Source organism: Furipterus horrens, unplaced genomic scaffold (assembly GCF_987537825.1).
Source record: "Furipterus horrens unplaced genomic scaffold, mFurHor1.1.pri manual_scaffold_13, whole genome shotgun sequence".
NCBI classification, from domain to species: Eukaryota; Metazoa; Chordata; class Mammalia; order Chiroptera; family Furipteridae; genus Furipterus; species Furipterus horrens.
In genome coordinates this window covers 19,134,139-19,161,670 of record NW_028327183.1, presented here as the reverse complement: position 1 = coordinate 19,161,670, position 27,532 = coordinate 19,134,139, and the positions used below count along the sequence as shown (strand labels likewise).

General features: G+C 62.5%; 2 protein-coding genes across 3 annotated transcripts in view; both read right to left on the bottom strand.

The window, feature by feature from the left end:
* Positions 1 to 295: 295 nt before the first annotated feature.
* Positions 296 to 14,859, bottom strand: MTSS2 (MTSS I-BAR domain containing 2). 2 transcript variants are annotated; one of them, XM_090260886.1, is made up of 14 exons: positions 14,688 to 14,859; positions 9,900 to 9,961; positions 9,740 to 9,813; positions 8,825 to 8,909; positions 8,653 to 8,744; positions 8,494 to 8,568; positions 7,108 to 7,265; positions 6,629 to 6,736; positions 5,704 to 5,801; positions 4,059 to 4,185; positions 2,065 to 2,139; positions 1,565 to 1,735; positions 1,263 to 1,428; positions 296 to 1,184 (listed from the first exon to the last, which is right to left on the bottom strand). In XM_090260886.1, exons 1-14 carry the CDS (start codon positions 14,754 to 14,756, stop codon positions 421 to 423), a joined length of 2,124 nt encoding a protein of 707 aa, XP_090117012.1. In that variant the 5' UTR covers positions 14,757 to 14,859; the 3' UTR covers positions 296 to 420. The 2 variants fall into 2 exon arrangements, with proteins under 2 accessions (XP_090117012.1, XP_090117013.1); XM_090260887.1 differs by having other exon boundaries at positions 4,059 to 4,281; positions 14,688 to 14,855.
* A 1,467-nt stretch (positions 14,860 to 16,326) lies between these two features.
* VAC14 (VAC14 component of PIKFYVE complex) overlaps positions 16,327 to 27,532 on the bottom strand; it is a 97,796-nt gene continuing 86,590 nt past the window's right edge. Inside the window, exons 15-19 of the mRNA XM_090260318.1 lie at positions 26,230 to 26,404; positions 24,665 to 24,783; positions 23,448 to 23,527; positions 21,348 to 21,498; positions 16,327 to 16,932 (exon numbers count right to left, since the gene is read on the bottom strand). Of these exons, the coding sequence (XP_090116444.1) occupies positions 16,770 to 16,932; positions 21,348 to 21,498; positions 23,448 to 23,527; positions 24,665 to 24,783; positions 26,230 to 26,404 (688 nt within the window). The 3' untranslated portion in view covers positions 16,327 to 16,769. The remainder of the gene's footprint in view (positions 16,933 to 21,347; positions 21,499 to 23,447; positions 23,528 to 24,664; positions 24,784 to 26,229; positions 26,405 to 27,532) is intronic.

The following is a 27,532-nucleotide window of genomic DNA, read 5'->3' as shown; positions in this document are numbered from 1 at the left end:
TAGCTGAGCTGTGGCACTTTGGGCCCAGGCCAGGGGGGCGGGGTGGAGAGGCTGGCCCAGCCCCTCCGCCGTGGGCCAGGAGCAGCGCGGGGGGAGCTCACTGAGATGTGGGGAAGGCAGGGCCTACAGGGAAGGAGAGGAGGGACAGAGTATAGGCAAGGAGAGTATAAAACAGGCTCCATATCCAGGTCAAGGCCTGCAGGCTCCATCATGGCGAGGTCTGTTCAAGAAGTCACTTATTTAAAAGCTGCGTGCTTCTCTCCATAAAGTGGCTTTGCCTCGTGTGACTTTAAGAAAAAAAAAAAAAAAGAAGCTTGCCTGGCTCCTGCTCCCTCCTGGATGTGCCTTCACTGAGTGGCCACCGCTCACCAGCCAGGCGACCTGCCTGGTGCTTGGCCAGAGGGTGGGAGGGTGGCGCCATCACAAGATGCGGGGTGCCGACCTGTCGTTGGTGATGGTCCTGCGCAGCCGCACCCCACGCCTGATGGCCACCAGCATGTCTTCAGCTGGGGGGTCGCCAGGGGCTGCTGGGGGTGGGGTGGGCGTCTCCTCGGCAGGGGTGGCCGACAGGGTGGTGGGGAAGGGGAACTGGCCCTCGCCCAGGGCATGGGCGCCGGCCACCAGCTCCCCGAGCTTCTCCACTAGGCTGTGCCGGTTGGCTGCCAGTTGCTGCTGCTCCTCGTCCTCAGCCCCTGGCCCAGGGTAGCCAGCAGGCTCGGGGGCCGGGCTGGCCCAAGCTGTGTTGGGCAGGCTCAGCCTCTTTGGGGACGCCTTCACCAGGTCCGGCGCCAGGGGCGAGGCAGCCTCGTCGCTGTAGAAGACGCACTCCTCGCTGCCTGCCCGAGTGGGCCCCACGTAGCCAGGGGAGTCTGGTACCGTGGGTGTCTTCACGGGGACGATGGGTGGCCGAATGGGGATGGGACCAGCGCTGGAGAGGGCACGGCGCACGGTGGGCTTAGTGGATGGTGTTCGGCGGATGGTGGCCACACCAGGGGGCGCACCCGAGGCGGTGGGCAGCCCTGCAGTGGGCAGCCCCGCAGTGGAGGCCGGGCGCTTGGTCTGGATCAGGCGGCGGTAGTTCTGGGCGATGTTGCTATTGCGAGGGATGGTGGATGACTTGTCGAACTCGGGGGGGCCCTCGCCATCCGCGTCCCCGTTCACAGAGTAGCAGTCGTAGTCAGAGCCTGGGGGCACGGGATGCAGTGGGCCGGGGCCTCCTGGGGGCTGCAGGCCCCGGCGCCCGCCCCAGCCCCAGGGCCTACCTTGGGAGGGGATGGTGTCCTCAGAGCAGGAGGGCGTGGTGGTCTGCGTGCTGTAGCCGCTGGAGTACTGCAGCGAGTCCCGGCTGCTCTTCTGGTGCTCCAGGCTCAGGCCGCGCGTCAGCACCATGGCCAGCTCGCTGGCTGCAGGGGACACCTCCTCACCGTGCTGGGGTGGAAGACTGCAGGCTGAAGCCTCGCTCCCCAGCTGCCCCCCTCAGCCCAGTCTCCAGAGAGCTCCCACAGGGGCAGAGCGCCAGTCTCCCGTCACTGACCTGGGAGTGAAGGTGGGCCCTGTCGCCTACCTTGGCTGCGATTGTGGCGGGGGACATGCGGGGTCGTGGGGCCTCCTCTCCACTGGGGCCTACGGTGCCCATGCTGGTCGGGCCTGGCTCTGCATCTCGGAGGAGCTCCACGCGGTCCTTCCTCCGCTGCAGGGCAGGGGGCTGCTCGTGGGGGCCGGCCTTGGTCCAGTCCTGCAGGGCGTGGCGGGTGGGTCAGGGACAGCAGGGCTGTCCATCACCAAGGGACCCCTCACTGTAGTTGAGGGTCATGATTTCTGGCCCGTGAGGACACTCAGGCTCACAGTCATGGCCAAAGACAAAGGATGGAGGGTCTGTGACCCACTCCATCCCGCCAGGCTCAGGGGTGGGCAAACAGATCCCAGGAGGGAGAGACGTGGTATGTGCAGAGTGGCTGCAGTGGTGACCAGGGGGCTTTTCTCACAGGGACAGGTTGTGGGCACCACCTGTGGTGGGATCCGGACCCCCCCCTGCGCCCTGCAGCGGGGGTGGGGGGCACTGACCGAGGTGGGAGAGCTGCACTCGCTGACCGACTGGCAGGTCTCCGAGGCCTCGGAGGATGCAGAGCTGGAGGACTTCTGCGAGCAGAGGTGGGCAGACGGGGTGGGGAGGCCAGAGGAGAGGAGAGAACAGATCCGGTCACAGGGCCACACGCACTGGATGGTCAGAAAACAGCACCCGCCCTGCGGCCCCACCCAGGGCCACGGCCAAGAGCATCTGCAGCAGAACGCAGCACCCAGCGTGCATGCCACCAGCGGCCCTGATCTGCCCTCCGGCGCGGTCCGAGAACCACCCACTGTGAGAATAAGTGACAGGACTCGCTGGGCGAGGGAAGGAGAGACACGCAGGATGGCGGGGGGGCAGGGGGGAGTCTGGCTTGAGCAGCTAGGTTGATGGTGTCGCTGTTTTCTGAGAAGGGCTGGCGGGGGGGCAGGGGGCAGAGCTCCCTCTTGCACCTGTTAAGCTGAGCTGCCCGTTAGGGGTCTGTGCATGGATGTGACGGAGGATGCGGTATCTACAAGTCTGGAGTTCGGGGAGAAGTCAGGGATGGAGCCGCAACGACAGCCGCCAGGAGACAGAACAAGGTCACCTCACAAGGAGGGTAGTCAGAGAAAAGGTTCAAGGCCCTCAGACACTCCAGGTCAGGGGTTGGGAGGAAGAGGAAGGTCTGGCAAAGGAGAGTGACAAGGAGCGGCTGGCGAAGGGGAGGAAACCACAAGCAGGTGACAGCACAGGATCAGTGCAGGAACCAGACGTGCGACTGAGGGTCGGGGGGCAGCGTGGGGACCTCAAGAACTGTTTTAATGGGATGGTGGGAGCAGAAGGCCATCAGGGAGGCCACCCAACTCAAAGCAACAGAAAGGAATGAAGAGAAAAAGCGAGGGTGGGCACAGGACCGGGGCCCAGGGTGGCTGCGGCTTCAGCACAGTGGGGTGGAAAACGGACAGGAGCTCCTGCGGGGTGGCCCCATCGGGCCCGGGAACTCCACCCCAGATCCTCTCAAATTCTTTAAATTATTCTTACATTAGACACCTGAATTTTTTTACAGTTTAGGATGAACCACGACACCAAAATAAAAGAAAAAAGCACCGGAGGGTGAGGGTTCAGGGGAACCAATAAACAAATTTAGATTTTTACCAATGTTAATTGTGAAAACAAAAATTGATGGAAAAAAAGTATGGGGAAAAACTCAATGGAAAGATTCGACAATTAAGAGTCATGGAGAAAAACCATTTAAACTAGGCATGGGGGAGCCTCTTGAATCCGATAAAGGGGTCTGTAAAAAATACTTCGCTGCTTTTCTCCCGGAGGCTGAGAGTGAACAGGACAGAGGCAGAGGGGGCGGTGCTGGTAGCCTGCTGAGTTCTGCTGTGAGGGAGGCTCCGCTGCTGGAGGAGAGAGCGGGGGAAGGGAGGGCCGGCACTAGAGCTTGTGTGCTGACAGGAGCCCAGGAGCCGGCGCAGGGACAGACGGGTGCAGGGGGACGTCCTCGGGTGAGAGAGGACTGTGCACACTGAGCCTGAATGGAAGCACCAGCTGCGATGGGGTCCGGGTGGGAGGGGGGGCAGCACATGGTATCAAATGCAGGCGGGTCACTCCCGGGACCCGCAGATGCCCCCGGCCATGTGGCCTGGCCTCCCCTTGTCCTCTACTGTGGGCCCCCGTTCATCCATCTCGCTGAGGCCGCAGGAACTGAGCCGCACCAGAGGAGTCTGAGCCAGTCTCGGATGAGAGTGAGCTGGCCCCCTGCCCACTCCAGGCTCCTGCGGCCGGAAGAAGGGGGCAGGCCAGGCATGGAGGTGCAGGGAGGAAGGGCCCCCTACAGCCTCGCACTGACACTGCTGTGCCCAGTGGCTGCTCCAAGCCCCTCCCCACCTCTCCTCAGCCTTGAAGCAGTCAACTCAGCTCAGTCCCCAGGGTGGTGGCCCTGGGACCTCCAGGCAGCATCAACAACTGCAGGTGGCCCCACACGCATGAGGCCACTGCACCCCCTCACCTGGCTGGTGATGTCTGAAGGCATGGGTGAGGGAGGCTTGGAGTAGGTGGCATCCTGGGAGACAAAGCCGGAGTCGTGGGAGGAGATGCTGGAGAGGCGGGCGGTGACTGTGGCCGGCTGCGCCAGGCTGCGGTAGCGACAGGTGGAACTGGGTGAGTATGTTTGGGCACCCCCAGGCCATGGGGCTCCGCCACCCTTGGTACTGCCACTGCTGCTGGGGGCGCTGGGGGAATGAAGGGGGAGGGATACAGAAGCCAGACGGGGAGGCACAGGGGTGTGTGTGGAAGGGAAGGTGACAGATGAGGTGGGGAGACAGATGAGGGCAAAGGAAGGAGAAGAGAATGTCAGACTACGAGGTCCTGAGACCCAAGGCCCAGGTGCCACCGAGGAGCTGGGTCCTGGAGACGTGGAGCAGGGTGGGGCCCAGGCAGGGGGTAGCACCGAAGAGCTGGCCCAGCCCCTGTCCCCGGGGAGCATGCATGTGGTCTGCGAGCTGCCGTCAGGGCACACAGGGGTGAGGCAGTCTCTCCGCCTCCTGTTCTACATTAGAACAGGAGCCCTCAGGCTAACAATGGGGAAACTGAGTCACCAGGAGTCAGCATCCCCGCTGCGCTAGAACCAGACACAAGTCTGATTCTTCCTGGACTGCCTTCTGAAGGTCTGACGGCTGCTGTCAGACCCTAACTGGACGTCCGGCATGCGGCGACAGCCTAACCCCTCACCCCCTCGAGGTGCCTGGCCATGTAGCTCATGTCCCCTGTGCCACCATTTCCCTTGTGGGCGATAAGGTCACCTTCCTCCTGAGTGCAACCCCCCAGCCCCTGGTCACGGGTGTCCCTGCAATCAACCCTCCCTCCGGATGCTACCGCCGGGGTCCGGCAGACCTGGGCCCCCCTCTCCCTGCAGCAGCTGTGGTGCCCAGCTCTCCCCCGTGCCCCAGGTGTCCCACCAAGGGTGGTTCTGGCGAAAGGGGTGCCAGGCACCCAGGGGCTCCCTGCCTTCCCCACCCAAGGAGCCTTGGATCTTTCATGTCTTCTCCAAACCCTGCCCTGGCTGCCAGCTCAGGAGGCAGCCCTGACCCTAAGCCTGCCCCGTGACTAACCCAGACCCAGGGGGCTGGCCTGGGCCGGGGCTCAGCCTGTGGCAGCTGCCTGGGCGCCGGCTCTCAGGAACCAGCCAGCCGGCATGTCTGTAAACCTGTGGCCTCAGCACATGCTCCCAGGAGCTCCCACATTTCTCCCAGGTCTTAGGTTCATCTACTCCCCCTGACTGTGCTGGGCCTGGCAGAGCCACTGGTTCAATGCTGGGACTCTGCGTCTTGGGTCTCAGTTTCCCTTCTATGAAATGGAGACAACGCCAGACCCGGTACAGTGGTGAGGATTCAGTGCAGAAAGGGCACAGCGCACTGTGGCCGCGCTCCTTCAGGGGAGCTGCTCCGGCACAAGCCCGCTGCTGCCAGCACGCCCGCCCCGCGCGCCCTGTGCCCAGCCTGCGTTTTTTCTCTGAACGTGCAAATTCCTTGAAGATGCAGAAATTGGGTGAATTGTGGGGCCCAAAAGCAACTCTTGGTGCAGTTTTTGTGGGCACTTCCCCATCCCCTCTCAGGGTACCCCTGTGACCCCCACCTCCTCATGCCCCCCCTGACCTGCACATGCTGGACTTCCGGGAGCTGGAGCTGCTGGGTGATGAGGGTGGAGTCTGGTAGGACCAGCTGTAGTCCGAGCCCTTCAGGTCTTTGATCACCTGGACAGGGACATGAATGAAGGTCACTGGAGGCAGCCCTGCCTGCAGAGCCTTATCGCTTCCTCAGGCCCTCAGAGCACTGGTAGGACCAGGCCCCCAGCTGTCTACCCAGCAGAGAACCCCAGGAGTTTGAACCCCCACTCCCATCTTATCCTAATGCAGGCTCCTCACGTGGGGGCAGGAAGCAGGGCTGCCAGGGTGCCGGGGAGATGCCGCCAGCTCTGAATCCAGGGACACTGCCGGCCTGGGCCGGGCTCTCAGGGCACACGCTGAGTCAGTTCTGAGCCTGGCCTGGGTGCTCCTGAGGACTCTGTCGCTGGCAGAGGAGCCAGGTACGAGTGACCATGAAGGACACCATGGGGTTCAAATCTGGGCTCTGCTGTGCCCCCTGGGCAAGTTCTAGACTCTCTGAGACTCAGTTTTCCCAGTGACACACAGCCGATCGTTGTTGTCACCGAGGGTGACTGGGGGGACGCACTGAGGTGGTCTGTGGGAAGTGCCTGGCAGTGCGCTGGGTGTATGTGGTACCCATAAGCAACACCACAGGCTGTCCTGTGGGCCGGACCCTGGCGCAGTGGGAGCAAGGCGGTGGGGTGGGGTGGGCAGGCTCAGGGCCAAGGCCCCTGAATTCAGGACTCCTGTCCGTCTGCTCGCAGTCTGAGGCCCTTGTTGGGTCCTGGGCACATGATCCTTGCCCTGGGCAGGTGCTCCTGGATGCCCCACTGTGGGTGTCAGGACGTATCTGGTCCTTTATCCCCAGCTGCCTGCTTCCCCCAAACGCTGTCTCCCTTTCTCCTCTACTGTCCCCAACCAAGGGCAGGCTGTACCTGCTCGCTGGCCGGGGGCAGCTTGTGGGGCTCCGCCGTCAGCACCACCAGGTCGTCGATGATGCCCTGCAGGTGGGTGATCTCTCCCAGCATGGTCAGCTCGCCATTCTGAGGAAGCAGTGAGTCAGAGCCGTGGGCCCTGCCCCGTCTGCCCACCCTGCCTGCACTGCTGAGGCTTGGGGGGCTGGCGGGACTGCCTGTTCTGATGACGAGCTATGAGACAGGCCTCTGGGTAGGAGCATTCAGCACAGAATGCACCCAGCCAGGCAGGGGTCACTGAGAAGTGGCCTTTCTCCGAGGCCAAGGGGTCAACCCTGGGCCTGGCCCAGCCCGCTGGGACCAAGTCACCAAAAAGAACTCAGGCCCAGCAGCTCCCAAACCCTGATTCTTGGGAAGTGGTTATAGAGCACCCCGAGGAGACCCCGCAAGCAGCTCCGCGGTGGGGTGCTCTGAACGCCACTCCGCCGCTGGGGACCCACCACCACAGGCTGCAGGAAGGCGATGAAGGTACAGAAGCGGCCACGCTCCTCGATCAGGGCCCGGCGCACCGCCTGCTTCTCCGTCTCCTCCAGCAGTAGGTACATGTCGTTGACGTCCTGCAGGGCGCTGTCCAGCTGGGGCTGCAGGTCCCCTTTCCCTGCAGGGGTTGGGAGGAGAGGCCGCGCTGGGGACCCTGGCCCGGCTCTGCATCCAGGCTCAGGCCCCATGGTGGCATCCCTGGCTGTGGGGCTGGGCACTGCCATGGGGGCCAAGGGGTAGGGGAGGGCAGTCAGGACTCCAGGGCCTGTGGAGGCGCTGGTCCCCAGAGCAGGCAAAGAGGACAGACAGACAAGCACACAGGAAAGACACCAAAGCTGCAAAGCCACCTAGGACCTGGGGTGGGCAGAGTCCTGGGCAGCCCGAGGGCCGCCTTGAGAACAGCTGTGCCCAGGGGAGCCCAGAGGAGACCCCCCACCTCCTCACCCCCCCGTTGCCCAAGGGAGGGCACCCTCTCGCCTCCCAGGGTACAGGAAGATGGGGTGAAAACAGAACAAAGTAGAGCGTGGGGCTCAGCTGTCCTCCAGACCCCGGTCAGCAGTGCGGGGGCTGGGCCCTGGGTGCAGAGGACGGGGTGTCTCAGTGTGGGTCCCCACTCAGCTCAGGGAGCAATGCACAAGGACAGCCACAGTGACACTAAGAAGCAGCGAGAGAGACAGAGAGAGGCGAGAGGAGGATGGAGAGGGGCGGTGAGACAGGAAGTGGAGAGGTGACAGGTAAGGACTCTGGGTGGTGGGACGGGGGCAGGGCAGCCAAGGCCTGTGCCCCCCACCCAACCTGGTCCAACCCCTCTTGGCAGACGGACCCAGCAGTGGCCCTAGACTCATCCCTGGCCAGGGGCCCCAGAGCCCCAGAGGGACTGTGCCCCAGGCCCTCCCTCGATGGACCGACTGCCTTCCTTGCTCCTCCTTGGCCTGGAGAGGCTCCTTCCAAGGCCCCTGAGCTAGGGGAGACAGACAAATGTGACAAGGACGGGAGGAGCAGGTGGAGAGACGGACATTTGACTTACCAAGTAGCTCTACAGGAAGGATGTGGAGGAGGAGAGGAGGAGAGACAGAAAGAAAGAATGTGTGAAAGACAGCCGTACGGACAGAGCCACTCCTGGGGGGCGGGGGGCGCCTGGGCCTGTGGAGCCTCCTGCCACCTCCCTGAGAGGGGAGGTCCGGGGCCAGGTCTGGGCTGCAGGGAGGCTCCCTCCGTCCCACCCAACAGGTTGGAGGGTCCTGTGTCCAGGACAGAGCCCCTCTGCCCCATGGGGTGTCCCGGGGAGGGGCTGGTGGGGGGGGGCCCCGTGGGGCTGTGCCTCAATGGGCAGCTCGGGGCTCTACCTTTGCGCGCCTTCTTCTGCAGCTTCAGCGTGTCTGAAGACTTCTTCTTGATCTCATGCCGGGCTCGTTTGTATTCTGTGCAGGGGGCGAGACAGGAGTGCTGTGTTGGGGGTCTCCGCTGCGTGGGGGTGGGAACCCAGGCAGAAGCCTTAGCCTCACCTTTCGCGTGGTCCTTGTCCAGCTGGTTGACTGACTTCTTCCAGTCCTCGATGCGCTCCTGCAGCGGGTTGATGAGGCTCTCCAGCAGGGCGCTGTGGGCATGGGTGTGCAGGTCAGGGCCAGCAGAGGGTCTCCCTGTGACAACCCTGCCCCGCTTGCGGCGCCTACTCACTTGGTGAACTGCCGCAGCTTGGTCTCGATGCTGCGGTGGCGCATGCACATGCGCGTGAGCGCTGAGCCGATATCCCGTGTGGCCCCTGGTGAGGCAAGCATGTGGCATGGGAAGGGGTCTCCACCAGGGCCTCTGCAGTCCCGGCTTAGGCCACGAGGGGGCGCGATGGCCTGCAAAGACCAGGCCGCAGCCCGCAGCCCGCACCCTGTCCCCAGCAGCCCGCAATCCTGCGGGTGTCCCCTGGGTATTTGATCATTCCCCAAGAGTTACCGAACCCCTCCCCCATGCAGGACCAAGGCCCTGCCCATGCCAGCCATGCCAGCCTCCTGTAGCTACTAGTGCTCTGGTGGTCAGGCCAGTGGTCCTTCACTCAGCTGGGAGAGGCCAGAACCAAAGAGCCAGCCGAAATGCCCCTAACTCTACCCTGGACTCCCTCCAGCGTGTCCAGATGCAGTCCTGGGAGTGCCAGCCTGTGCCCATCGCCTTGGTTCTCACCACCCAGAGGAGTAGGAGCCACAGGTCCATGCTACTCAGACCAGAAATCAAAGGAGACGCCAGGACCAATAGGGAAGGGTCACCTACCCCTGTGTGCTCTCAGAAGGGCAGATGGAGTGGGTGAGAAGCCATAAGCAGACTCACTGTACACGAGGGTGAACTGTGGCTAAGGGGTCAGATGAGCACCCCAGAGCAAGAATGAAATCCCTCAGACATCCCTGTCACTGTTCACCCACTTCTGCATGTCTCTAGTGACAAGAGGATCATTTCTCCACAACCAGGCCCTTCTGTTAGGGAGCAGAACTCAAAACCCCGACTCTGGGCCTAGTTTCCTTTCCCTGACTCGTACGCCGCCCTGCCTTTCCAGCTTCCAAGCCTAACTGGGGGCCTCCCCTGTCTCCAGCCAGGCCCCCTCCCCACCTCGCGTGTTGGTGGCCATGTCAGCCACTTTCTGGAAGGCGTCCAAGAAGGCCACAGCAGCCAGCACAGTGGTTCTGGGGAGACAGACAGTGGGATGGTCTCTGGTGAGGCGTCACCTCCCCCGCTCCCTCCCCACGTGGGGCGCCCTCAGCAGCCTCACCTCAGCTGGGAATGCAGCTTCGTGGCCTTGGAGTTGAAGTCCTCCCAGATGGGGTAGGAGCTCTGCCAAGGAGAGGGGAGAGCAAGTGACCCCACGGGGCTGTGGGGCTCTGCTGGGCGGGCTCCCCACATGCCTCCATCCAACTCCAGGCAGCTCCTGAGAGCAGCCCTGCCCCGTGGAGAGGGGGGCTCCTGGGACTTGTGGGGGGACAGTGGGCCCAGGACAGCCATCGGGCAGGAGGAAATCCTGGCCTTGGGAACAGATGCCATTGCTCATCCCGCCTCCCTGACAGTCAGGAAGTTTGGCCTCCTGTCTACAGTCAAGTTCTCCCTCCAGGGAGATGGAAACAGTAAAATGGCAGGTCCTGTGTCCTCGGGGCTCCCCAGGGGCCTGGCAGGGGATTAGGGCTGAGAAGCAAGAGGGCACCACATTACCCTGGAAAGGGCCCAGGTTGCTTCCCACATGGCACAGGGGCAATGGCGCCATGCACAGTGACAGGTTCAAGGCACTCCAGGTCCCCCACTCCATGCCCTGGAAGCCGCTGCCAGCCTGGCCACCCAGCCACCCCCGGCAGCCGCAGTGGCTCCCAGGCCCTGGGAGGGTGTGACTGCCGCGGGGCAGGGCCAGCCAGGCCCTGGGCTGAATGGGGCCTTGTGCGGCCGACAGAGCACTTTTTTCCACCCCCAGCTCCCCTCCTCTCCTGGGGACACAGTGGCCTTTATCCCAGCCTGGCCCAGAGCTCCAGGATGGGAGGGGGTTTCCCAGTAGGGAGGCCGGGCTCCTGGCGACCGAGCTGTCCAGTCTAATCAAGGGGCTTTTCTGGCTGCTGGGTCCAGGGGAACCCTCACCCCTGGCCCAGGGGCCCTGTGGGGTCCTCAGCCCCTGAAGGGGAGCCCCAGGCCAGCAAAGGCCCAGGCTCAAGGGTGGTAATCCTGAGGAAACGGGCAAGAGGAGACCCCTGCTTCCCAGGTCTCGGAGGGAGGCTCTGCCGGCCAGAGCCCAGGGCAGGTTTGAGATGGCTCCTTCAGCTGAGGATAGCCTGTGGGCTGGAGAGGGGACGGGCAGCTTCTGGGAGCCTCAGAAACTCCCTCCCCTCCTAGCCCGGCCCAACCAGTGCCCAGGGAAAGCAAATATTTGAGGAGTTCACATAGGCTGGAGCTGGACAGGGAGGCTGTGGGTGGGCGCAGCTCAGGGGAGAGGGGCCTGGGAGGTCACCCCTGGCAGGCCTGAGGAGCTGACCTCACCTTGGCACCCCCTTGGAGGGAGGGTGATTTCTGATACGTGGCACCCTCCTACCACCTCTGACCTCTCCAACCCTGAAGCGTTGCTGAGACCTCTAGGGAGGAGCAACCATGTTGGGGTGGGGGGACAAGGGGCCAGAGGCAGCTGTCCTGGTCCCCAGGAAACCTTCTCAGGCCAGCAGCAGCCTCTGTGCAATCTGAGAGAGCAAGGGACTAGGTGAGACTGGGCAGAGAGCACCCCCTACTCCCTACGGGACTGAGGCCCATCCTGACAACTACGACCCAGCCGGGCTCACTCCATCTCAGACCTTCAATAGCCCCGCTCTCAGGGGGCAGGGGGGTAAGATGGGCCACGGGGGGGCCAGACCCAGTTCTTCCTCATCAGATGGACTGAGAACCTCGGTCTCTGAGGACTGGGGACTCCACCCCCACTGGTAATTCATAAAGAACCCCAGAGATGACAATTTGAGGGGCAGGGCAGCCGCTGCCCTAGGAGAGTGTGCTCAGTCTTCACCTGGCCCGTGCCTGGCTGCCAGGCTCTGAGACCGTGGGTGGCTCTCAGTAATGACTGATTGCTACTGGTGACCCAGTGCTTGTGGCTGGCCGGGCGCTGAGTTAAGCCCTGCCACTGTGTGAGTGTGTGGGATCCTTCCAATGACCCTGGGAAATGAATGCTCATCACCCTCATGCTCCAGGTGAGGAGGCTCAGAGATCCATTAGACCCCCCCCGTGGCTGCTGAGGGTCAGGGTCAGGGTCTGATCCCGTCTCCCTGGTCGCTGTAGTCAGGGCGGAGGCTGCGGGGAGATGAGTGTCTGGGCCTCAAGGGGGTCGCTGGCAGGGAGCTCTGCCCCCAGCACAGTGGGCTTGGGCTGCTCTGGAGGGAGAAGGTGACGTGCTTATCACTAGAGGCGTCCAAGCAGACAGGATAAGACCAATGAGGAGGCTGCTGGGGCCCCTCCCTGGCCCTCAGAGGTTCTCTGTCTGGGTGGTGGTCATGGTCCCCAGGTGGGCTGTGCAGGTGAGTGACCCAGGCTACAATCCCAGAGAAAGGGCTTTCCAGGAGACCCTGGGCCAGGGACCCCTCTCCGATGGGAACTGTACCTCCTTTATGGATCAGTAGAGAGACTCAAGGAGGCGCTGCCTGGAAAGCACTTAGTTCTGTGCCAGCATGTAGTAAGTGCTCAGTTAATGCTGGTTAGCGGAGGACATAGGACCCCTGCCTCCCTGCCAGGAGCCCAGCCAGGGACTCTGTGTCCGGGTGACATCTCCCACTCTTGAGAGGGTAAGCAAAATTTCAGACCCCATTTCCTGAATGGGCCAGTGCTGGGTAGAGGCCCCATCCACTCTGCCAAAGGTGCTGCCTGGGCAGGTGGGGGCTGGGGCCAGTCCTGTTATCTTGGACATGTCCCTGCCCCTCTCTGGGCTTCAGTGGTCAGCCTGGGACCCAGAGCTGAGTTCAATAAGGCACAGCAGGCAGGGAAAGTTCCTGAGGGTTCCTCCCCATCCCTGAGTGAGTACCTCCCTCCAGACCTTTCAGGCTCCAGGTACAGTTTGGAGATGCCTCCCCCACAACCCCCAAGCCAGGGTCTGGGCCTTGAGAAGGGCCAGGGTGGGCTGTTGTGGGGCCTGTGCACATGCTATGGAGAAGCCTCATGGGGCAAGCTCATCCCCTTGACATGGCCACCCTCTGTGGAAGAGCCAGAAGCTGCCCCTAAAGCCAGATGATGGGCCTGCAGGTGGCCCTGTCCCCTGCTCTGTCCCTGGCGGGCACCCGTGCATTTGTCATAGGTAGGGGAGTATCTGTACTTGGCATCACCCCAGGTGACACCTCTCTCATTTTGCCTCCACATGTCAGAAAATCCTGCCTGAATCTCTTGCTACAATCTGGGCCTGTTTGCTTCCGTCTTGTCCCAAAGTTCCTTGCAAACATGCTGGAGAGGGAGGGAGGCAGTTCTACCCCTCTTCTCTGAGCAAAGGCTGCTGCGCTCTGCAGTGTCTGAGGAGAGGCTGCCAGTGGAGGAGGGTGCCGGCCCTGGGAGGGGCTGGGGGCGGGTGGTCTGGGCTGCCCATCCCAGGAGGGGTCCTGGTGCCGGGGCAGAAGGAGCTGCTGAGAGCAGAGAGGGGCCAGCACCTTGGAGCATTAGCAGAAGGTCCCTGAGGTGGACGTGCAAGAGATGAAGGTCTTCGAGGAAGCACCCCATATAAAGTTGGGGGCACCTATATGCTGCCTACCCACAGTCCCAGGCCAGGAGGGCTTCAGGCCTCTTCTAGGGGGCAGGCATCTGGCAGCTGCCCCTGGAACTGTTCCCTGGCAGGACCAGGAGCCCCTGGTATGCTTGCAACCCCCTAGCCGCCAAGGGCCTGCCTGGGCCCTGTGGGGCAGGCTGCACCTGAGTGAGCGGTGTCACCTCTTGGGCCTGCGATGCCACGGTGCCACGGTGGGATTGTGTGTGTGTACTTGCAAGTGTGTGACAGACTGGGAGAGTGGTGGTTCTCAGGAGTTCCCGTGGGGAACCTAAATCTCTTCCTTGCTCTTTCTTCACCGCAAAAGAAAAGGGTAGGAAGGCAGGGTCCTGACCCCCATCCTGTCACTGAAGCCAGACCTCCTCTCTGCCTCGTGAGCCTGAGCCAGCCCTGCCAAACCCGGCCTCTTTGGGGAGAGGAAGCCCCAGGCCTCTTAGATCAACAGTGAGGGGTGAGGTGAGGGATAGCGTCCAACAGTCCCCTAAATGACCTTGAGCCATTCCCCAGCCTCAGTTTCCCTATCTGGTGAGCCAGGAATAGGTGGCCTGCTCCAGCCTGACCTTGGGCAATCCGGGGGAGGGGCTGGAGATGAGGCCTGGGGTGGAAGTAGGGTGGGGAAGGCCCTCCTTTAGGGTTGCTCTACCAATCCCAATCTTCTCCGCTCCTCCTCCCAAGATAAGGACAGAGGCCTTGGCACACAGGGGCACTCAGCCGGGAGACCTTGGAGTCCTGGGGCTTCCTGGGGCTTGCTGTGGTGGGGGGGACGGGCCTGGGTGGCAGTCGCAGGGTCCCATGCAGTGGCCAAGGCTGGTGGGGAAGGAGTTAATGGTTCTCCGCTTTATTATTTTTCTCTGCTTTGGCGATGACAGCATTGTCTGGGCTCCAAGGCCAGCCTCAGGCTGTGTGTAGGGGGGCCATGGTGGTGGTAGGGGGTGGAGGCCGGAGAGACCCCGGACCTATTAAAGGTCGTCCATAGAGGCGCCCCAGGAGCCAAACCCCATTCATGGTGTGAGGGTCTGGGGAGCTGGGAGCCCAGGTGTGCGCAGGTTCCGCTCGCGAGCCCACGGGGGCGCTGCGATCCGGGCGACCCCGAGCACAGACCCCGGGGACCACACGGACACCCCAACAAATGAGCACTCACACCCCAGATAGGCGCCCGGAGACCCAGGCGCACAGCAGACGCAGTTCCGTCACGCTCAGAAAAGGACACAGACCCCGCGGCGCATAGACACAGCGGGGCACGGCTGCCTGCTGCCACGCGCTCCCGAGGGGACCCGCACCCGCGCTCGCACACCGCGTTACCTTCATGTCGTTGACGATGGCTTGGAAGAGCCCGCCCAGGGCGCCGCACTCCTTCTCCGCCGTCTCCATCCTCGGGCCGGGTGGCGGCGGGGCGCAAGCGGGGCGCTGGGAGCCGGCCCGTGGGATCCGGGCCGCGGCGGGCGCTAGCTCCGGGGCCCGGCCGGGCCTGCCGCCTCGGGGCCTCTCTCAGCGGCCGGGCGCGCCGCGCTCCCGGGTCGCGGGCCGCCGCGGGGCGGCGCAGGCCATGTCGCGGCGGGGCTGGCGGCGGCGCGGGGGGCGCGGCGCGGGCAGCTGGCAGCGCAGCGTCGGCGCGGGGACTGAGGCGGCGGTAACCGGAGCCGCCGCGGCGCGGGCGTCACGTGGGCGCGGCGAGGGGGATCGCGCGGGGGGGCGGGTCGCGGCGGGAGGGGCTGTGGGAACCGCCGGGCGGGCGCAGGCCCATTCGCCGCCAGGCTCCAGTGCTTTGAAATCCGAACCCAGCGCGGCCAGACTGGTCTGGCGAGCGGGGCCGGCGGCGCGGGCGCCACCGCGGGTCGGGGCGGCGCTGGGGCGGGGCCCGCCGGCTACCCCGTGGGGGTGAGATCCGCCCCCGGGTAGGGGCTCACCACTGCCTTTCAGCCTTTGGGCTCCGGCCCGGGGCGTCCCGCGCTTTCAGCAGATTGGCGAGGGCCGGGGGCCCCTGGGAGCATCCCCTGGAATGCCCACACCACACACAGCAGGGGCACTAGGTGTCCTGAGGGCCGCGCGCCATGGGGCCTTTCATCCCAGCCAGGCACGGAAGAGTTCGGACCCTCCTCCGAAAGTTCTTTGGCTCCTTTTCCAAGCAGCGCGATGCCACTTGGATGGAGGGCCTGAGGCCAGGCTTTTGGGGGCAGTAGTGTCCTGACCCTCAGGCACCCTGCTTCCGTGGGGTGAGGAACATGTCAGACCAGCAGGACAGAAGTGGGCCGCGTCCCATTACACGTGTGTGGACGAACATGTGTGAACGTGGGCCAGAGGCAGTCCAGTTTGACTTCAGCAGTGAAACCCACCCTCCCAGAGACACCGGGACTCTGGGGAAAAGCTTCTCCCCGGCTCTAGGGGCCCTTAGAGCCACTTAGGAGCTGTGAGACCAATCTGAGGCTTCCCAAAGTTCGGAGTGGGGGTGGGGGATCTACAGGTGCAGTGAGGTGAGGCTCATTTAGCCAAATCAAAGGGATGGCACCTGGGAAGCCCCCTCCCTCCTCACAGGGGTCTGGGCCTTCCTTCTGACCCCCAGTGACCTGCAGTGTGCAATGTCCTTTCATTCAGAAAGTTGGGGGGTGAGCTCAGTTCCTCTGTCCAGAGGAGACAGGTCCATTAGTTTCTGGGGGAATCAGGATGAAAAAGTCAGATTAGGTGCCTGGGAGGGGTTCAGGGTTCCGGGCCAGGGGGCACGTGTTTAGTGCTCTCAAGGAAGAAGGGGCAGGTCCTAGGGGTGACAGCTGGGTCCCCCAGGGCCCAGACTTGTCCAGTGTGTAGTGACCAGACTCTCCCAGAGCAGCTAGCACTCCTCGGGGCCACCATGGGACCAGGTCTCTAGGATAGGTGGCAAGGACCTGGGGCAGCTGCAGCACCAGGCAGGGGCAGACGCCAGTGGGAAGAAGCAGGCAGGTGCAAGTTGAGGGTTTTCAATGAATTCTTTATTGGGGCAGGGGGTGCATCATTCACCTGCACCTCTGCGCTGGCACCTATGTGCATACGGGCATGCACACACATTTCATGAGGCCAGAGCTCTGGTGGGCAAGGGAGGTCAAGCTCTTTTATAAGAGGGCATTAGAAAGAGACCTATTCCAGAGGACAGGTGGCGTCCCAGGCTGTGGCCCCACCCCGGTGGGAAGCCAGCTTTGTCTGGACAGTGCTGGGGGCCCCGGGGGCTGGGCTGTGAGAGGAGTTTGGTGGATGGAACAGCCTCTATTCCCCCACTCTCCCTGCCCCCTGCCCCTACACTGGTGGCAGGGCCAGCCCCGCCCCTGAGGCAGGTCCTCGGGCTCTGTGGGGAAGGGGCCCGAAGTACCCGGGCTCCAACGGCCCCTCCTTGGGCCCTGCTCCACGCCAGGCCTGTCAGAGGACAACTCTCCGGTCCAGGTGATCCCCGCGCCCGCTCCGCTGGTGCCTCACTTCCAGGTGCTTCTTCTGGACCTTCTCAAAGTGCTGCAGCAGCTCTGCATAGTCGATGCTGGGGGCGTCTGCTGCCTGCGACTTGGGGGCTGCCTTCAGGCTGTCTCTGGGAGAGGGAGCAGAAGGGCTCAGCGTAGATGCCCCTGCACACGTGGGCTGCTGGGGGTGGGGTGGGGAGGGGACAGTACGGGACACAGGAGGGCAGGGCCTCAGGCTGGTGGAATCCAACCTCAGGGAGTCTGTCTGCCTCAGGCCCAGCAACCGCTCCCCAACAGCCCCAAAGAGTTGAGGAGCCCCAGGAACACCCCCTCCCTGCAGCTGGTGAACCCAGTCCACACTGCTGCTTGGATAAGGCCTTCAGCCTGTGGGCTGGCAGCAGCGCCCAGGGCAGGCATCGCATTGGGAAGCATTTCCTGTTTACGAGTGGCTCCCCTTGGGGTGAAAGCCAGGGCTAGCAGCCAGCCAGGAAGCCAGCTGGGGCCTGGAACAGGGTCCAGGGATGGGGGGAGGAGGCAGCCTGGCTCTTTCTCTGGGGCAGGGCTAGGGACAACAGGGATGGCTGAAGAGGCTCTACTGGGCTCTCAACTTGGCAGGACATCTGTGTTTGAGTGTTGGGGCCCAGAGGCCTGCAGGCACTCGCTGTCCCTGGGGAAGGAGAGCTGGTCTCATCAGGGGCATGCTGATGGCTCCCGCAGCTCTTGCCGCTGCCACCCTCCCGAGTGCACCATTACAACATGCCTGATGCTCCCTACAGCAGTGCCGCGCAGGAGCCCTCCTGCCCCCTGCAAACCCAGTGCTTAGCTTACCCTCAGACCCATGTCCTAGTCCTAACCATCCCCCCGGCAGTCTCACGATAAGACCATGCTCCTTCACATGACCTCACTGGCTCGGGGAAGCAAATCTGTGCGGGCTAGCAGTGTTTTCCTCTGGCTCCTAAGGCCTGGCGGCTGTTGGAGCGCTAGGCCAGGGGCCTTGTGAGGACTCCTGCCTGTTCCTGAGGGTCCTTGGGCAGTGGACAGGCTGGGACGGGGCCGGGCAGCAGCTGAGCACGGGAGCTAGACAGACCTGGCCCAGCAGTAACACGGCCGCTTCCTAGCCATGTGACCTTGGCTATGTGACTTAGTTTCCTCATCTGTAAAAGGGGTTGGCCACAGGAGCCTCCCCGTAGTTGGTTGTGGGGATTCCTCCAGACCTCAGCGTGGTACACAGCCCCTGCCTAGGTGCCTGGTGGGCAGCCACCATGACTATAAGTCTGCCCCCTGCGGTGAGGCCAGCCAGGGCCCTGCAGCTTGAGGCCTGGGGCATGTGAGTTGCTCAGTTCATTTTTGGGGGAAACACAATGGAGCCCTCGCCAGTGAGCCTCGCCTGTGGTAAGGTACAGGTAACCGATGGGTTGAGCCTGAAAGGCACCGTGGGCCATCCACCAGGGGCAGTGGGAACCCTTCCACGGTCGGATGATGTCTGGAGCCGGGAGGTGGCCCTGTGTTCCTCTTCAGCCTGTTCCCTGCCTGCCTCCCTGTTGAAGATGCACTGCCTGCAAACACCGTGGTGGCTGCGGCTGCTTCCTTCCTGGGCCTCAGGCCTTGGCTCCCTTGCAGCAGCTCAGGCAGCATCTGTTCAACAAAGCGGGGATGCTCTAAGAGGGCCAGACTGCAGGCAGCACTCTGGACTCTGGTGGCTGCTTTCAACTCCCCTGGGAGCAGGGGAGGGACCTCCCTGTCACAGGAACTCTGTGGCACCCACAGTCCCAAGAGATCAACCTGGGCTTCTAAAGAGACACCCTGGAGTCTGGGCCTCCAACTTCATGAAGAAGCCATATGCTACCCCAACCCAGACCCAGAAACAGGAGGCCACAGAGATGACGCTTAAGCATGTCCTTGGATGCTGGGTGTCCACGGGTCTGCATGCTGCTCCCTCAAAACCCCTGGCAAGCCAGGGTGATATGCAAAGATGTGGCCAGGGTAGGGGTGGAGTTCCTTGTGCTGACAGTTAGTCTCGTCCCCAGTGACTCAGCCTCCCTGAAGGCAGACCCTTCCTGGCCTGAGGTCTTGGGAGCAGAGAGGGGAATGTCCCGTGGGGGTGGGGAGAGGGCCAGGGCTCCTCTCCCTGCCCGCCATAGTGGGCACAGCCACTGCTCAGGCTCTTCATGTTCTCTTTATGTTCACAACGAGCCTCAGGCAGCAAGTGGCTGGAGGACACCCCGCCAGCAGCACAGAGCTGGGATTCCAGAACCAGAGCTGGTCCTTTCTCCTGCCACCCACCCATGCACCAGTCACCAGGCTACTGCTGCTGAGCGCCATCAGCTTTTCCTTCAGGGGGTCCCTCTGGCCTAACTGTGGAGATGGTCTTGGGGAGTGGCCCAGAAGCCTGGGGGGGGGGGCAGGGTCCCCTAGGCCTGCCGGCGCCTTGAACACGCAGGAGGGGCAAGGACCACACAAACTCCCTCAGCTGCTCCCTGCTTGCAGGCCCGTCAGGCAACCTGACGCTGCCTTCCAGCTGCCTGTCCCTTGCAGGGCTGAGACTCTCCTCAGCCCCTCTCCAGGGTGGGCGCTGTCCCTCTGTGCCCGGCCCTGCAACCTGACCCCTCCTCCAGCTGTTCCCAAGGCCCCCTCCTCACCCACTGCTCCCTGCCTATATCCAAGGTAGCTCCATAGGTCCTTGCTAAGAATGGCTGGGAACTCAGAGCCTTGGAGACTGGGCAGAGCCTCATGCAACTTTTTAGTTCAAATGCTCACTCACTCACGAAGAAACCCAGAGAAAGTGTGGGGCTTGCCTGAGGTCAAAGCTGACCAGACCCTAACCCAGGCCTGTAAACTGTCCCATGACCTGTAGGCTCTTCCACGTAGAGGCTTCAGCCCCTCGTCCCGAGACTTCCCTCACGGACCACAGAGAGCCTGAGGAGTGATCGTTTTCCCACTTCCTTCCGCAAACCCGCTCTGCCCTGGTTTGGGGCACCGGAGCGCCCGCCTATTCTGAGATAAGGAGGAGATACAGCGGGCAGAGCTTGGAGAAGAGACTTGCGCTCAACAGCACAGGGTCCATGGCCTGGCCCAGAGGCCTCCTCCAGGGAGGCAGGCTGGTTCCTGCCAGGGTGGGGACCAGAGTTCCCAAGGAAGCAGCCTTTCCTGCCGCCTCCCCCCTCCCACCACACCCTCCTCCTGAGCGCCTGCCAGGGCAGCCCTAACACCTGCCAGGTGTTGGAAAAGCCAGAGGAGAGGCCAGGCCAGCAAAGCAGTGTGGCTCAAGGCTTCTCTCCCCAAATATGAACCCAACCCCACGCTGCACCCCACTCCCCTGGGGATTCACCTGGGGGCACCACGAGTGGCTGGGATAGTGCCCAGCACTGCCACCCTGAAGAGCTGATGTTGGGGCAAGGGGGGGGGGGGCAGGACCCAGGCCTTCCTCACGGGACCACTCTTGCTGAGGCTCAAGCCCCCCAGCTGGCCTGGGGCCGACAGCCAGTCAGATGCCCACACCCAGCCTGTGCAGAGGCCAGGCCGGGAGGGGTGGGCACAAGGGCTCGGATCAGGGCCAGTGCCAGGCAGGCCCATCTCAAGGCTACCCGCATCCATCCCAACGGCAAAGGCCCGGGTCCTTCACAGCAGCCCGGCGCCAGGCCCACTGCGTGGCTTCAACAGCCTGGGAGGGAATTCTAGACACAGGGCATCTGATGCAAGCTGGGCACCCTCCATTCAGCGTAAATCTTCTCAGGGGCTCTGCCTGTTTCCATGGCGACCTGACAAGTGAAATTTTCCATCTCGGATGCCAAATGCCTGTGGATGAGGCAAAGCCTCCAAGGGTTACCAAATATAGACACGGCCCAACGGGCTCTGAGGGCTGGGCCAGCAGCAGGGTCGGGTGGGAGCCGGACCTCCCAGGGGCTGCAGCCCTCCTGCCAGAGCTGCCCAGGCCAGGCCCCTCGGCAGACGTGTGTCTAGCACCTGTTCCTCCCGTGGGCAGGACCCGAGCGGCGCAGCCACTGGTGCACCCTGCCGCCCACCCCCCAGGAGGGGTTGAAAGGGTCCCAGCGGTGCTGGGGTCTTCAGTGGCCCAGGCTTAAGCCTCTGCCATAGACAGAGGGGAGGACTGTCTGTGGCCTGGAACTAGGCCCTATCCCGCTGTGCAGCCCATCTGCCACCTGGGACACTGTGCCTGAGCTGGGGCGCAAACTACCCCCCCTCCTGGAGTGTCTCTCCAGGGACCTCTGTTTGGGTGACTCTGGCAATCTCTGATATTTTTGATTAACTCAACCCTGATTCTTAGAGAAGGTAACACTACTACCTACCACCCACTCCCAGAATCCCTAGGCTGGTGTTTGGATACGAAAATGAGAAGCCCACAGGCAAGTGGCTGTGGGGTGGGCAGGGTCTGCAGTGACAGGGGTGTGATGCCCAGGCAACGGAGACCTTCAGCAGCCCTGAGGCACCGCTTTCTCACTAGGCCGCTCCAGCCCTGACTGTGCTTGGTGGCAGCTCCTCCGCCCCCAGGGAGGCAGAGGGCGCAGCCCAGCCCAGCACTCACTCGGTCTGCAGCAGCTCGGGGTTGGGCACACACTGGAGCCGGTGGGAGAGCAGCTGGAAGGCGCTGCTCTGGGGCAGCAGCATGAGCAGGCCGTAGAGGGCCTTGATCAGGTATGGGTTGTTCTTCACGTCCAGCAGCTGCAGGCGCAGATCTGCAAGGGGCAGAGGTCAGGGGTCAGGGGCCTAGCACTGTCCTACACCATACCTTACTGTGGCCGGGAGAGGGCCAGCAAGGTGGCTTTGGTACAGAACAAGGGCGGGGCTCCTCAATAGCCAGGCCATCCAGTAGCGCTTAGCTGTCCCCATGATCTTATCAGTCTTTCTTCCTACCTACACACCTGCCTGCCTATCTGATCAGCCCGGCGACCCCCAACCTGGTGCTGGGCCTGGCCCCCTGCCCCCACGCTCCCTGCCTCCCTGGCAATGAGGGGGCCTGGTGCTGTATCGTAGCAGTTCCCATCTGCTCTACGCGTGCCTGCATGAGAGCTATAAATAGGGTGAGCTGGAGAGGCTGGATTAGGACGGCTTTAAGGGGGGGCAGGATGGAAAATGCTTTTATGTGTGGCTTAAACACATACCCAGCCCAGGAGTGCCTGGTAGGGTCTTTGGATCCACCTCAGCTACCAGCCCTGCCACCACCCCACCAGACAGGAGATGAACTCCTCCTTGGCCCTGCTCAGCACCTGTCCCAACCACACAGGCCCAGCCTTTTATCTTCTGAGGCCCTCTAGGGGGTCACTGGCTTTACCTCCTAGTGTCTCTAGGCCCAGTCTGGGTACCCTTTGTGAAGAATGAGACACACTCCCAGAGGCATGTCCCTCAGCAGCAGCTGTGCAGGGTCTAGGCTGACGCTGGGATAGGTAGCAGCCAGGACTTGGGGCCAGGATGAGGCAGGAAGCAGGGCCTCCTGCAGCCCCGCCCCTTGCCCTAGGTGGTGGAGCAGGAGCCACCAGTGGAGACCTAAGCAGTGGTCCCAAGCCTTGCGTCCAAACCCTGCTGTGAGCCCTGGGGGAAGCTGGGGCTTCGGGGCCAAGCAAGCTGCCAGTGGGGTCTAGGCAACCCAGGGTTAGAATGGGTGCTGGGCAGGACTAGGGTGCATCTGCTATGGTCACCCCAACAAAGCCCTGGGCCTGGAGAGAAGATGCTTGTGGCTTTTCTAGGGTCAGACTGGACCCGACTCGAGGGGAGCACGTTCCTGGCTATCTTGGGAGGCCTTCGGGGAAGTGAGTTGTCAGGTCAGGGGACGACTTGGGACAGGCTTAGGGGTACTCTACTGGGAGCAGGGTCTCCCTCCGCTCTTGTATCTCCCAGGCATTTACCACCACAGTGCCTGGCTATTTGGAGAAGCTGCCTTCTCTTTGGATGGGAGTACGGGGTGGTGCCCTCAGCCCCTGTGTCTGCCTTTGGGATCCAGGGCAAAGGCTGATGGGCCCAGCTTGGGCAGGTCAGAGGCACTGCCAGACAGCAGGAGGCCTGGGTGCAAGGCTGCCTCCCGGCTTCCCTACTGCACCGGGAGCACAGGAACTTCATTCAGTCGCTGTGTTTGAGGCGCCAAGAGCTATGCTCGCCCCAGCCAGCTGCCACTTCTGCACATTCAGCCTGGGTGTTACACTCAGACAGCTCCCGCCCAACAGCTCCCAGCAAATGCCAACTCTGCTTTGCAGAGATGAGTGTGTGGCTCCTGGGCACACAGGAGCACGTGCAGGTGGGCGAGGGTTCCAATAGCTTCCAACAGCTTCCAACAGCCAGAGCAGAGGGCGGCCTGCTGGGAGGAAGGGGCCAGGACAGCCCCGGCACAGCTGCCTACCTATCCCGACAGCACTGCCCAGTTCTCCCCGGCAGGGATGATGGGTGGGTGGGTTTTGTTGGCAGCGCTGGCATGTCCCTAAGACCCACCTTGAGGCCCACGGGCAGGCCCCACATTGATACCACACGCCCCTGCCCTGCTCCATCTGGTCTCAGCCCTGACTGTGCTCCCAGTCTTACATTCCTGACATTCCCGAGTATACCCGGGGAGACTGCCCTCTCCCTCCCTCCCTCCTGAGTGTGGCTTCACCCCTGCCTCACTCCAGGTGGCTGGAGGCAGAGGCAGCACCCTTACACGTGAAGATGGGGCACTCGATCAGTTGCACCAGCTTGTCCACCTCCGTGAGGAAGTCCACAGTGACCTCCAGGTCTCCGCTGGGCGGGAAGTCAAGGAAAGTCTGCCCACAGGGCCAGGACAGTCTGTCTCTGTGAGGGGCCTCGGCTGGGGGTGAGGACCCCTAGAGAGCTGGGACCTGGGAGCTTGACCCGGCAGCTCGGAGCAACCCTCCCCCTGTGGCTGCAGCCTAAAGCCGACTGTGCACACGAAGGGCACTGGTCTATTCTCCCCGTTGCCTTTGTGTCCCTCTGAATGAAAAGCACACAGCTGTCCTGCTGCACGAGCCTCGAGCTCTGCTCTGGCAGCTCTCCCCTCCCAATTCTGGGCTCTGAAAGGCTCTTATCACAGCCCTGCAGCCTGGGGAGGGGGGTTGGGGGCGGGGCTGGGCAGGAAGGGCCCCTGCTCCAGTCTGAGTGGAAGCCTGTCAGCTGGGCCAAGGTCAGGGCTGCGGGACATGTGGCCTGTGGTCCCTGGGTCACACTAGTGACCAAAAGAAGCTGATCTAAATTGTGGAAGGGGGGCAGGCACCCTGCAGGAGCCCGGCAAGGCCACAGCTGACCCTCAGAGGGGACATCTGCGGGCCCCTCAGGGAAGGACACCAAGTTCTTGCATCCTAAGTAGCTCTCCCATTCAGGGTCACAGACCAGGCATTCCCGGGGGAGGCTGGGGCTCTTCCTTTTCCTTGAGGCCTCCTGTCTGGCCTACTTCTCCCCACTGTGTCATCTGCTGAGCCTGCTGCTCTGGCTCTGTGGCCTCCGAGAGTCCCAAGCTCCTCACCAGCAGCACCACCCACATTCAGCTCTGGCCCACAGGCCGCACCTCCGCCTCCCTCCCTGCCTCTAGCCCAGGGCCCAGCAGACCTGCAGTGGGCAGAGTGCACCCTGCCTGTTCTCTGGGCACCCCACCTACACGGTCTACTCAGCCCATTGCCAACCTACGAGGTTTCTCCAGGGCCAGCTCCCCTACACGAGGCCCCGGTGACCCTGCTTGATGCCCACAGCAAATACATCCTCCAAGGCACCCATCGTGTCCTGATGTCACAGGCCTGGGGGCGAGCGTGGGCACAGGCAAGAGGACGGCGGCTGGGCCCACTTCCTGGGCAGGGAGGGAGCAGCACCTGGCCCCCACTGGTCCTTCAGCAGCTGCCCCAGAGGAACTGTGAAAGTGAAGGATACAACTTCTGGATGAGGTCGTAGGCATGCTGGTAGTTCTGGGTGAGGAAGCAGAGGGACACTGTGGTGACTGGGTTGTGGCACCAGGAACGATACAGGCAGCAGAACAGGTTCCGGCTCTCCTGGGGAAAGAGGTGTGAGCAGTTAACAGAGCCCCTCCCTGTTCCCCCACCTGCCCCTTCCACCTGGGGTCCCTGAGAGGGGAGGACCCTTTTGGAGAGCCAGGAGCCAGCTCAGCAGCCTGAGCTGTTTGGCAGCCCAATTGGGAACATACTGTCATAAAGGAAACGCTGACAGCTCCTCTGTAGACCCTGTCATTACTCCCGGTCCCACAGAGCCATGTGGTGGTAGTGGCAGGGCCTGGTGGGTAGTGAGCCTGTCCTTTGTGCTGGCACTTCTGCTCTCGGCAAATAACAGTAACTGTTGCCGCCAGGACCCTGCGGTTCTGGAGCCCACAGGGCCGGGATGGGTGTGGTGGGAGGGCGCAGGGTGTGGGTGGGGAGGGTGTTCCCTGCAGCATCCTCTTCTCGTCCTCAAACACCGCCTCCCCTCCCTCCTGTGGCCCACCTTGTACTCGGGACCAGCCCAGGAGCTGAGCCCCGTTCAGGGAGCCCCTGGCCTGAGGGAAACTCTGAAGGCCTCTGTGAATGTCTGCAAGGAACCACAGGAAGGAGGCGGGGGTGTGGCCTGGATCCCTGGAGCCTCTTGGCCCCAGATGCCCTAGACCAGGCCTGGATGTCCTTGAGAGGCTCCCTGAGAGGGGGCGGGTGCAGGGTCTGAGCTGGGACGGAGGGTGTGCGGGGATGGTGGTCACAGCGCAGACCGGAGCCATGGGTACATCCAGGATGGTGGCCAGCCCTGGAGACCCTCTGCAGCTCAGCCCCACCCCCGGGTTGAGCATGACTTTGACCATGGTCCCCACAGCAGGATGGTAGGATGGCAAGTGCCTCCCTGCTCTCTGACCAGTCCCGATGGGTCCTCATCTGGAGCTTGGGACAGGCAGCACTCAGACACCCTGGCTTCCGACAGGGTGCCTTTCGAGACACCCTGTGTCTAGCTGTGGGAGATCAGGGCCAGTGCCATGGAGCAGGGCAAAGAGAGCAGGAACCCCTGATCTCTGGCAGGGTGACAGCCCATAGGCCTGACCCTGATAGGGCTGTAGCACCCAGGGGGCATCACCCTTTTGGGTCCTACCACATGGGCTCAGAACTAAATCCATTCTGTGTGCAAGGGGGCCGTGCCAGGGAGGGATGAGGTGTGGACAAGTAGAAAAGGCACAGCCTCTGGAGGGTCAGGGAGGGCATGTGGACCCCAGAGTAGAGCACAGAGCCTTCTGTGGGCAGAGACCTCTGCAGCCTGCTCCAAGGGAGCCGGAGTGACTCACTCCCACGGCTGTGCTTACACATAGCCAACCCCAGGGCATGCATACTGCGCATGGGACCAGGGACTCTCCAACTCCAGCCTGTCTCCTCCCGAGAGCCTGCCGGGGCAGAGGTGGGGCTGGCATAGTGCTATGCCTCTGTGCACACAGGATTAAAGCCGAGGCCACAGCCCGCGGACACCAGTACCAGAGTCTTCAGGTCCTTGAGCTGGCTTCTCAGCTGGAACAGCTCTGTGGAGGTGAGCAGGATGGTGTTGAGGGTGTGGACCATGGTGGAGGCGAACTTGAGGTCCTCCTCTCGGAGCAGGATGTCTGCCATCGAGTGAAAGATGTTCTCTGCGTTCAGCAGGAGGCAGAGCTGCCTGGAGAGCAGGCAAAGCAAGTTACAGAAACCTCTGGGCCTCAGCCTTAGACCCTCTCCCTGCTACTTCAGCTCCCTGAGGAAACCTGCTGCTTCCTGGGGCAGGTGTGGGGAGGACAGTGGGCATTGTTCACAGCGGGCCTGGCTCCAGGTCCCCCAAAACCACTCACCTTGGCCCAGCAACTCCAGAGCCCACAGACTGTATTTATCCCCGAACTCTGCGCAGACTAGGAAGCACAGTCTCGGAGAACGGCAGGGCCTCTGGCTACCCATATCACCAGAGGCCCCAAACCACCGCCCTGATCTCCCACATACCTGGGACTCTGCCCCCCCCCTTCTGGATAGACTTGATCTCCATCTGACAGATTCTACACATGCTGCTCACCTGTGTCCTGTCCCCCACTGTTCCCAAGAGGCCCCGGGGTCAAGAGCCCGTTGGTGCTGTTCGGGCTGCGACCCCTCCTGCAGAGGGGCCTGCGTAGCCGGACGCCGGAGGCGCTTGTGGGATGAGCGAACCCTGTGACAACCCTGAGTTTTAGCTTTGCTGTTTAGATGAGGAAGCGCTGCATAGGGAGGTGACAGAACTTGCCAAGATCACGGATTAGTTAGGGCTACTTTTTCTTTCCACCATCTCTTCTCTAGTGAAAGTCTTGGGGGCATAAGGCCTGGGTTTGGTGGAAAGGAGTCCCTGTTTTATAAAAAGGAAACCAGAGAACCCAGAGAATAAAGAAAAACAGTCCTTCCAGGGTCCCTGGGCCAAAGTGATGTCGATAATAACAGGAGGGTCTCAAGGACAGCCTCAGAGGAAGCCTGTTGACCTCCCAAGTGGGTCCCTGTGCCCACAGAGTGGGCGAGTGGTTGGTGAGGAGGATGAGGGTGGACCCTCCCTGTCTCCCAGCTGTCAGCTTGACTCCTAGTCTCTGTTCCAAGGAAATACCATGGACCACGCCTGGGACTGGTAGGGACAAGGGTCTGAGGCCTGAAACGTCTATCCCAAGTAGCTGAACTCCCAGCAAACTCAGATTATCAGGAGCTGGTTTCCTGTTTTCCTCTAATATTAGCCATGCCTTGGGGCCAGGCTGGAGAAGATTCCTGCCCCCTCAGGCCCGGAAAATTCCCAAACCACAAA

Excerpts from the sequence above, each read along its gene's own strand:
- MTSS2 (XM_090260887.1), bottom strand. The coding sequence starts at position 14,756 with ATGGAGACGGCGGAGAAGGAGTGCGGCGCCCTGGGCGGGCTCTTCCAA. Across the intron at positions 8,745-8,824 it reads AAGCTGCGGCAGTTCACCAA|CGCCCTGCTGGAGAGCCTCA; the intron begins GTGAGTAGGCGC and ends CCATGCCCACAG. Across the intron at positions 4,282-5,703 it reads CGGAAGTCCAGCATGTGCAG|CGCCCCCAGCAGCAGTGGCA; the intron begins GTCAGGGGGGGC and ends TCATTCCCCCAG.